The sequence below is a fragment of the Hibiscus syriacus genome, unplaced genomic scaffold (genome assembly GCF_006381635.1).
Source record: "Hibiscus syriacus cultivar Baekdansim isolate YM2019G1 unplaced genomic scaffold, ASM638163v2 tig00110904_pilon, whole genome shotgun sequence".
In the NCBI taxonomy this organism is placed as follows: domain Eukaryota; kingdom Viridiplantae; phylum Streptophyta; class Magnoliopsida; order Malvales; family Malvaceae; genus Hibiscus; species Hibiscus syriacus.
Window position 1 is genome coordinate 1564044 of NW_024062907.1, and position 11072 is coordinate 1575115.

At 36.3% G+C, this 11072-nt stretch overlaps 1 protein-coding gene and 1 pseudogene across 1 annotated transcript; one reads left to right on the plus strand and one right to left on the minus strand.

The window, feature by feature from the left end:
* Nucleotides 1-3806: 3806 nt before the first annotated feature.
* LOC120146219 lies at nt 3807-5960 on the plus strand (annotated as a pseudogene).
* Nucleotides 5961-6412: 452 nt separating this feature from the next.
* Nucleotides 6413-6733, minus strand: LOC120146254. Its single transcript, XM_039159871.1, has one exon. It carries the CDS (start codon nt 6731-6733, stop codon nt 6413-6415), a length of 321 nt encoding a protein of 106 aa, XP_039015802.1.
* Nucleotides 6734-11072: the final 4339 nt, after the last annotated feature.

Consider the following 11072-nt stretch of genomic DNA (forward strand, 5'->3'; position numbering starts at 1 on the left):
AGATCTCCTTAAGCTTATCCCACATTTCCTTGGCACTTGAACAAGAAGAAACTCCTTTATATACATTAGGATCAATTGCACAACACAACATATGCATAACCTTTGAGTTTTGTTGAGCTTCCTTCCGTTCTTGAACACTCCACTTCTTTGCCTTCTTAGTAGGAGAGGAATATCCTTTCTTGATTATCATCCAAGCTTCCATATCAAATGCTTTGATGAATATCATCATACACCTCTTCCAATGACGATAATTTGTTCCATTGAAGTGTGGAGGCACGTCAATAGGTCTGGATTCTTCCATGGAGAATGAACCGGAAGTAGACGTCATCTTTATCGATTTAACTCTTCCCGGATTGACTCAAGAGGTGATTAAACCTTCAAATGAGTGAGGCTCTGATACCAATTATTGAGTTAATCGATTGACGGAATTGGCCAAGAGGGGGGTGAATTGGCAATTAAAAATTTGGTGGAAGCTTTTGCAGAAAATTGAAAGTAATTGCACAGTGATTTAGAGTGGTTCGACTTTCTCAATCAAAGTCTACGTACACTACCTTACCTATCCACACTAAGGATTTTCCAACAAATTCACTAATTTGTTCTTTCTTTTGAGGCCAAAGAGATAACCTTACAATACCCTCAAGAATATACCCCAATTCTTGAGAACACTCTTTCCCAAAGAGAAGATTACAAATTTGCAAACTTACAAGGAAAACCTCACAAGGTAAGATGTTTGCACAATTCTAGAACAAGAAAAAAACACTCACAAATAATTACAAATGAGCACAAATGGTGTTCTTTGAAAGCAAAATGAATATTGAAAGGAAAATTGGCTTGATTTGCACAAACTTGGTGTTTGATGCTTTCACTCTTGTTTCTCTATGATTTCTTATTGACCAAAGGCTTCAGAACTTGTTTAAATACACCTTGAATCACTTCTGAACGTTGGGGATGATTAGAGAAAATAATATAGTCGTTTTAGTGTGAAAACAATTGATAAAACAGTTTGGAGCGTGGGAGGAATCGGTACCCCCTATGGGGAATCGGTTCCCTAAGTGTAAAATTCAAATATTTCGACCGTTATACAAGGGGGAATCGGTACCCCCTGGGGGGGAATCGGTTCCCTCCGAGCATACTGGAATTCTCGGATCCAAACCATTCAGGGGGGAATCGGTACCCCCTTGGGGGGAATCGGTTCCCTCTGAGCAATCTGGAATTTTTGGCTTTGAAATGGTTCGAAATACTTTGTAAAATTATTTTGAAATTGTTTTAAGATTAAAACTTAATTTTACACTTGAGTAAGGATTAAAAATGATCTTTGAAAGATTTGGAGTAATGTTTTGATATTTGAATAATTCTATCGAATATACTTAGAAAATCATTTGGAAAATCTTAAAATTCATTTAACTTAATTTGTTATATCGAAATATCAAAATGTTTTCAGCAAAGAGAACCAATAAGCTCGTCGAGAGTGAAATACTTTAGGTTTTTAGCTTCGATAATCGTCGTCTTCTTTGATTGCCAAGACTTTGGAAGAGAACATATCATCTTCCTCACAAGCTTCGAGGGATTACTTCTCCAAATCCCTTGAGACCATCGACAATCACGAAAAATCTATCCGTCAGAGCTTTGATGTCTTCATCGGGTTTCATCTTGAAATTCTCGTAGCTATGGATGAGAAGACTTATCTTGGTTTCCCTCACTTCATCGGTTCCTTCATGAGTGACATTGAGCTTATCCCATATCTCATTGGCATTGGAATATGAGCAGACTCTTCCATATTCATCCGGGCCTAATGCACAAAAGAGGATGTGCATAGCCTTAGCATTGAGCTGTAACTTTTTCTTCTCTCCATCACTCCAATCGTCCATCTCACCGGGTGGAGTGGAGTAACCCTTCATGATTGAGTTCCAAGCTCCTAAATCATTGGCTTTAATGAAGAGTATCTTCCAATAAGCATAATTTGCTCCATTGAAGTAGGGTGACTTGTTGACCGATTGTGAATCTTCAATTTAATAGGCACCGGAGGTTAAAGCAATTTATTTGTCGGTTGCGTCGGGAATCGGTAGAGCTTCTTCGAGGATCGTCTCAAGGATGTGAAGCATTCTAATGAGTCAAGCTCTGATACCAATTATTAAGATTTGCGGAAGCTCGAATTGACAACCGAAAAAGTTATAAGATGGTGAATTGATAATAATTTGATTAGGGAGCAAGGAGAGTAAAAAAAAGAAATTTGGCACAAGGATTTATAGTGGTTCGACTTATCAACCAAGTTTACTTCCACTACCTAAGCTCCTCACTTAGGACTTTCTAACAAATTCACTAATTTGTTCTTTCTTTTTAAAGTATCAAGAGATAACCTTTACACTCCCTATCTTTTCACTTGGCTAAGATAGAACCAAACCCCTTTTACAAAAGGATAAAAGAAGTAAACAAGGAAATCTCTCTAAGGTAGGTGTTTACAAATTTAAGTTCACTAAAAACAAAAATATTTACAAGAGAGATAAAATAAGATTGGAAAACTCTTCTTTTGTGTTTGATTGCTTGGATAGGTGTTCTAACCTTTCTTCAAGTGTCATCAACTTGTATTTATATGTTGGAATGAAGTAGTGGATGTTTATAGCCGTTGGGGATGATTTGGAGCCGTTTGGGGATGAAATCTCTACAAAATAAAACTGTCCAGTACAGAGGGTATCAGTACTCTTAATGGGAGTATCGGTACTACCTTTGTTATTTTTAAATCAACTAGCCGTTAGGACATGATGTTATCGATATTACTATGTAGAGTATTATCGGTACCCCTTTGGGTATCGGTACCATGTTTGTATTCTGGAATTTGACCAATACTGGTAGTATTGGTACTACCTAGTGAGTATCAATACTTCCCTTACTTTTGGTATCGGTACCATATGAACAATATCAGTACGTTCATTAGGTATCGATACTGTAAGAATAATATCGGTACTTCTTGTCCAGAAAATCATTTTGTGCTCAATTCAATTTAAAATGGACTTTGAATTATTTTTGAAAACTTTTAAAATTTTTTGAATAAATTCAATTCAATTCAAATCCAAAAACATTTTACCTTAATTGTTATATCAAAATATAGTTCAATGATATCTTTCCATAATAGTAGCTTTAATGTTGGAACTTAACTTTTCTTATTTTATCTTTGATGTATCTCATCATTATTTCATGCATTTTCTGGTAAAATTATTATCAGTTTGATCGTAATGCTAGCATCATATAAAAAAGAGAGCTAGTTTATGCTAAATTTGAGTGAATTATAAACTCATCAAAATGAAACTAGTTATTAAAAGGAATGCTATTCACCAATAATCATTAGTTTTAGTAGGATTATGTATTAAATATCTTAAGTAAGGTCAGATGTTTGAACTATGACCTTTGCGAATGAAGTAAATTGAGTTGGGATGGTCGTCCTCGTATGAATCTATATAAAATTCGACCTAAATTAGTTATTCAATAGATCAATATCAATGATTAATTTTTTTATAAAAAAATTATTCTCCTTAAATATCTTGAATTCAAGCAACTACATTTATAAATATACGCGTTACAAATAACCAAAAAAATATTATAAATAAATATTACTTTATAATCCTCTTAAATTAATTGAATTAAATCAGTATTTTCAGCCCGGTGTCAGGACTAAAACAACAATTATACAATTGTTTTGTCGTTTTCTAATTATCTCTTTTCCACTCCCACCACTGAAAATAAATAAATAATTAAATAAAAGAAATGAAAATTCACTCCGAATATAAATCACAAAACGGAACCCAATGGATCCCAAAAAATCTCCATTTCCCACTTTATATGCTTCTTCTTCTTCTTCATCATCTTCATCTTCTTCAGAAACACAAACAAAATTACGAAAAGGATACAAAAATCTGGCGGAATCGTAAGTAATGACGGACTATCAGTTACCGCCGGCGATGAATCTCTGGTCGGACGTTAACGCATCGGTTATGGACGCTTTCATGAGCTCCGATATCTCTTCTTTGTGGCCGCAATCCTCTGCATCCACTTCCACACCCGTCGCTTTTGTTGAACCCGACACTTTTAAGTCCTCCCTCACCGCCCAGTCCCATCCCTCCGTTTCTCAAGACTCTCTTCAACGGCGTCTCCAAGCCCTCCTCGAAGGCGCTCGCAATTGCTGGAATTACGCCATTTTTTGGCAGTCCTCGAACGATTACTCCGGAACCGCCGCGCTCGGCTGGGGCGATGGGTATTACAAAGGAGAAGAAGATAAAGGAAAATCGAAGTCGAAAGCTTCTTTGTATGCAGTCGTGGAGCAAGAACATCGTAAAAGAGTCCTCAGAGAACTCAACTCTTTGATTTCGGGGTCCAGCGTCACTGCCGACGATGGCGTCGACGAAGAAGTCACGGACACCGAGTGGTTCTTTTTAGTTTCCATGACGCAGTCTTTCGTCAACGGCAGCGGCCTTCCGGGGCAGGCCTTTTTCAATTCAAGTCCGGTTTGGGTGGTTGGATCGGACAGATTAGCCGGTTCGACGTGCGAGAGAGCGAGGCAAGGCCAGATTTTCGGTTTGCAAACGCTGGTTTGCATACCGTCTGCGAATGGGGTTGTTGAATTGGGGTCGACGGAACTTATAAACCAAAGCTCAGATCTCATTAAAAAGGTTCGAGCTTTGTTTAACTTCAATAATGGAATTGAAACTGGTTCCTGGTCTATTAGTAATACTACTGCCGATCAATTCGAAAATGACCCGACTTCGCTTTGGATTACTGATCCTGATCTATTAGATGCACTTAATCAAAGCAATAACAATAATACTAGCAATCAGAATCCCAGTTCTAGTAGTTTAACCTGTAATCCGAGTTCTACTCATGTTGGAAATCATCAGCAGGGCCTTAGTTTTTGCTTGAATTTCTCCAATAATGGCTTTGATGAGAATTCCCCTTCCCACTTGTTGAAACCAGAATCTGGGGAGATACTAAATTTCTGTGACAGTAAGGGAATCGGTAACGGAAATTTGTTTTCGGGTACCTCTACGAAGAAGAGGTCACCTACTTCGAGAGGGAGTGATGAAGAAGAGATGGTTTCGTTTACTTCTGGCGTAATTCGGCCTCCTTGTGATGTGATGAAATCAAGTGGTGGTGCAGGGGATCCCGATCTCGAAGCTTCGGTTGTTAAGGAAGCCGATAGTAGAAGGGTTGTCGTGGAGCCTGAGAAGAAGCCTAGAAAAAGGGGACGAAAACCGGCAAATGGACGAGAGGAACCTCTGAATCATGTCGAAGCGGAGAGACAACGACGAGAGAAGCTTAACCAGAGGTTTTACGCCCTGCGTGCGGTGGTTCCTAATGTATCGAAGATGGATAAAGCATCCCTTCTCGGCGATGCTATTTTATATATCAACGAGCTTAGGAGAAAGCTACACGATGCAGATTTGCAGAAAAAGGAGTTGCATAACCAATTAGAGGAGACAAAGAAAGAACTTGTATGTAAAGACCAAGGCCACACGATGCCGAACCGCATCGACTACAAATTGGCAGAATTAGATATCGATGTTAAGATTATTGGATCGGATGCAATGATCCAAATTCAGTCCAATAAAAAGAACCATCCTGCAGCAAAGTTGATGTCTACCTTGGAGGAGCTAGAGCTGGATGTGCAGCACGCTAGTGTGTCTGTTGTGAACGAATTAATGATACAGCAAGTAAATGTTAAGATGGAGAGCCGGTTTTACACACAGGAGCAGCTCAGCAGAGCTCTAACATCTAAAGTTGGTGATGGAAGGTAGAGAGAACTGAGCATAGCTCGATCTGTTTCGAACAAGTCGGATAAACCGGACCCAAAGTTTCATCGGCATCAATAGCACAAGCAGTGTAAAGTGAGAAATAGGCTTGGCTTTTGTGTTGAATCTTGTAGTATATTGTTATAAATGAGAATTTGAATGAAGTTCTGGGTTTGCTGTTCACTGAGAGGATATTGGATGCATTCAGGTTAGAAAATAAAATCTTAATGGGGAGTTCGCAGACATCAAATTATTAGTGTTTGAATCCATTTATTCCTGCCTTCACATGCGTTTTGCTGTTGTAAATACGAGAGAGGTTCATCAAATTATACATTTCCCTTTTCGATCACATTCAATTATTTTAATATAGAAAGGTAATAAAAACGTACAAATTATAATTTTATTTATAATTTGACCCATAATACTTTTCGTAAGTTCAATCACATCAAACTATAAACTAAATCTTAGATTAACATTTCAATCATATCCCAAAATATTAATATCATGTAATTGTAAATTCCTTAGTCATCATTTTGTTGGCAGATTTTTGTGATCAGATAACGTAAGAACGAAAGGTAGTCCATATTGTAGAAACGAAGGCATTGCAATGGCCGAGGCCATGCATCAACGTACTCTCATCTTTTCATCTCAAAGCTCCAATCCCTCCTCATCCCAGGGCTCCTCAGCAGCCTAGGGTTACCGTCAACTTCGAACGCCACTGCTCCGTTATCGATCGTATTTAGGCGGCGATGGTGACCCTTCTTCGAACCGATCACCGGCATGATTGGATCTTCCCTTCTGAGTTGTTCATAAACGGCGGGGCTTATCTCGGACTTACTTCTACAATCTTTGGAGCGAATTTTCCTTGTATATATTGGTTTAGCACAATGATGATCTATATCATTGTCTGAATCTGTTCTTTTCAGGATCTGGCAATTCAAGCAGTTGAGACTCATGGTTTTTTAGGAGGGTGGAGATAGAAGAGATGTTTTATACACGTGTTTGTGTGTGTGTTTTATTTTTGAAAATTTCACTTGGGGTTTTGATGTTTTTAAAGTGAAGAACTGATTGCAGTTTGCAGATTTGTTTATTGGACAGCTTTGGGTGTTTTAATTTAGAGCTAGGAAGACGGGTAAGCCAGTTCTAATTTCTAAATTCGGTTGTCAAAAAATTTATGGGTTTTACGTACAACTGATAGAAGAAACCAATTTGTTACGGGTGGTTTCTCATTAAGTATTGTATGATATATGGGTTTAGAGTTCCATTGTTATCATCATGAAAATTTAAAATTATCATATATTTTAAATATAATTTTTTATTGATTATATACTTTCGTCGTTAAATTTTTATCCCTTGAAAATTTAAAATTACAATATATTTTAAATTCTAGTTTGTCACCCTAAAATTTTAGTTCAACTCCTAGAATTATAGTTCACCCCTTAACATAAAATTATGTGTCCGTCCTGCCGGTGTTGGTCCAATTGTCATCTTAAAACTTTATGCATATTTAGAGGAATTTGAGTTGTTCCTTCTAACTAATCGCATTTGTAGCAGCATTTGTCTTTTCATTATATTTTGTGGGATTGTGCTGTGGTGGTCGTGATTGGTTTCTCTAAATCAAAAGTATGAATCTAATAAGCGATGGATTAAGGGGCGGGTGGGGCAGTAAACCCTTTAAAAATTTAAAATTAACTAGCGATGGATTAAGGGGACGGGTGGGGGCAGTTACCCCCTTCAAAATTTAAGATTATTATATATTTTAAATTTTTTCTATGTATTTTTATTGAAAATTTATTTTGTCCCCTAGAATTTTAGTTCGTCTTCTTGGAATTATAGTTCGCCCCCTTAAGTTTAAGTTCACCTCCTTAATATAAAATCATAGGTTGATCCCTGATCCTAGTTGGCATTGTTTGACGATATGATCTGTTGCAAGTTCGTGTTGTTTTGTGGCCGCTACTTTATGATCGACAATCTTTGACTTGCCTGTATTACTGCTCGAAAATGTTTCAAGATGTAAGATTTTTTGTAAGAAGTGAACTTATAAAATTATGAAATGATGAAAATAATTTATTAATAAAAACACGTGGAAAAAATATAAGAAAATTTAAAAATTGCAAAGGTACGACTGATTTTACACACCCTCGATAGGAGTGTGCAAATTCGGATATTGAATCCGATCAGAAAATCCAAATAACTAAAATAGTTATTCGAATCTGATCTGAAAAAATTGGGTATCCGAATTTTTAGATTGAATATCCGAATATCCGATCCGAACATATCATTTATAATTAAAAAATTATAAAAAAATAAAGGAAAAAATAAAATTAGAAAAATTATAATTGAAGCCTAAATGATAAATTAATTTAAAAATTATTACTAATAAAAAAATATCAGAATATAAATGATAAATTAGTTTTAAATATTTTGTTGAGTTAATCGATTGACGGAATTAGCCAAGAGGGGGTGAATTGGCAATTAAAAATTCGGTGGAAGCTTTTGCAGAAAATTGAAAAGATTTGCACAGCGATTTAGAGTGGTTCGACTTTCTAAATCAAAGTCTACGTTCACTACCTTAGCTATCCACACTAAGGATTTTCCAACAAATTCACTAATTTGTTCTTTCTTTTGAGGCCAAAGAGATAACCTTACAATACCCTCAAGAATATACCCCAATTCTTGAGAACACTCTTTTCCCAAAGAGAAGATTACAAATTTGCAAACTTACAAGGAAAACCTCACAAGGTAAGATGTTTGCACAATTCTAGAACAAGAAAAGAGCACTCAAAGATAATTACAAATGAGCACAAATGGTGTTCTTGAAAGCAAAATGAATATTGAAAGGAAAATTGGCTTGATTTGCACAAACTTGGTGTTTGATGCTTTCTCTCTTGTTTCTCTATAATTTCTTGTTGATCAAGGGCTTCAGAACTTGTTTAAATACACCTTGAATCACTTCTGAACGTTGGGGATAATTAATGAAGATAATATAGCCGTTTTAGTGTGAAAATAATTAATAAAACAGCTTGGAGCGTGGGGGGAATCGATTCCCCCTCATAGGGAATCGGTTCCCTAAGTGTAAAATTTAAATATTTCGACCGTTGAACAGGGGGGAATCGATACCCCCTATGGGGGAATCGGTTCCCTCCGAGCATTCTGGAAATCTCGGAGCCAAACCATTCAGGGGGAATCGGTACCCCCTTGGGGGGGGAATCGGTTCCCTCTGAGCAATCTGTAATTTTTGGCTTTGAAATGGTTCGAAATACTTTGAAAGATTATTTTGAAATTGTTTTAAGATTAAAACTTAATTTTACACTTAAGTAAGGATTAAAAAATGATTTTTGAAATATTTTGAGTAATGTTTTGATATTCGAATAATTATATCGAATATACTTAGAAAATCATTTTGGAAAATCTTAAAATTCATTTAACTTAATTTGTTATATCGAAATATCAAAATGTTTTCAACAATCTCCCCCTTTTTGATATAACAAAACATTTTAGTAATTTTAAGATTTTGAAATCAAGTTTTGAAATTACTCCCCCTTACTTTAACACTTCTCCCATTTATCATTTGAAAACACTTTAACACTTCTCCCCCTTTTTGTTAAATCAAAAAGACATTTTAAAGAATTTAAACAAGGTTTTGAAATCAGTTAGCCAATTGATTATATATAATATAAGCTGCTAAGATCACAAGCTAGAGAAACGTTAGCCATTAGTTTCATAATCAATATTCATAAACAATGTGATATGGTAAAATTGGTCATATTGCTAATAATGATATAAATGATGCAATAATGAATAAATCACACCAAACATATAAGTTCACACCATCCATAAATTCAAACATTCCAAAATATTCAAAATGTTAAAACAATAAGTTTGGAAAACAAAGTAAAACATTTAATCACATGTCCGGATCAGGAGGAGGAAAACGAGCTCGCATAGCGGCCATTTCGTTAGTGAGGTCATTAATACGTGCGTTGGTTGCTTCATTATTTGCACGCATTTCCCGAAGAATTTCTAATTGTTGAGCTCCCATTGTGGATAAATGGGACTCTATAGAATTAAAGCGCGAATCCATGGTCGCATATCGGTAATCAAATGTCTCCATAAAAGATTGAAAATATGGAGGCATTTGAGTCGATTGTTGTGCTTGCTCTTCGGGCTGCTCCTCGGGCTGCTCAGGTTCATCTTCAGCTTCATCGATGTCTCGCATTAATTGCTCAAGCTCGAGATATTCGTCAGCTTCGGGTGGAGCTTGTGAAGAACTAGCTCCCGGAGTAGTTGCAGAAGATCGAACCCATTCCCGGTTTCCTTATCCTTAATCCATCCCGCTCTCGTTAAGGAAAGAAGGTTAATTTGTTTCTTAAGAGGAAAAATGGCATCTAGACCGACTCTAAGCCCAGCTTTGGAAAACAGATTACTCAAAATACAACCGTAAACAAGAGATGAACAAAGTTTTTTATTAGGAACAAGATTTACGGTTTCAACAATTTCAGCAAAAAATAATCTGAGGTAGGTTGATTTTAATATTGTTTTCGAAACAATGTAACCACCAAAGATCTAAGGCTCTAAGAGTAGAATAACGACCTCCAGATGGTCGAAACCACCAAGAAATCATTAGATGAAGAAAACGTTCATGAAGGTCTAGGACACTTGCACTATCCCTTCTTTTATAACGAGATCCTAAAACCTGGTTTTCATTTGAAATCCCTTCATTATCTAATCCGAATGTATTGGCTATGTAAGCCGAGTCAATATATAAGAATTGTCCTAGAAGGTAGGAACGAATTCCTATGGTTTCAGTTTCAGTTTGGTCTTTAACACAAACGGCATTAGAATAGAAAATACGAACAAGTTGATGGTAAACGATGGGTTCAAGGTCAAAGAGTTTATCAAATTTCCACTCTTGTAAAAGAGGAAGATATTTAAAATTGATAGCTAACATAGCTTGACGAGAAGGAATACGTTCTTCCCGGATTTTGTAAGAGTCGAAATATTGATAATACCAAAAGAGATGATTTCTAGGACCAGGATGATTGAAACACGAATTTTGGATAGTCAAATTAGGATCAATAGGATTAGGATTAGAAATTGGAATAGGTGGAGGATTTGGAGGTGGATTTGGTTGTCGGTGTGAACGACTAGATGAAGACCTAGCACGTTTAGGATTAGACATGGTGAAGGAAATCGGAATAGATTGGATAACCTGCAATTTTAAAAACAAATGTATGCAATTCAATTAATCCCAAAACTCAATTGAGTCCTCAATATTTCAAGGTTCTCTAAATC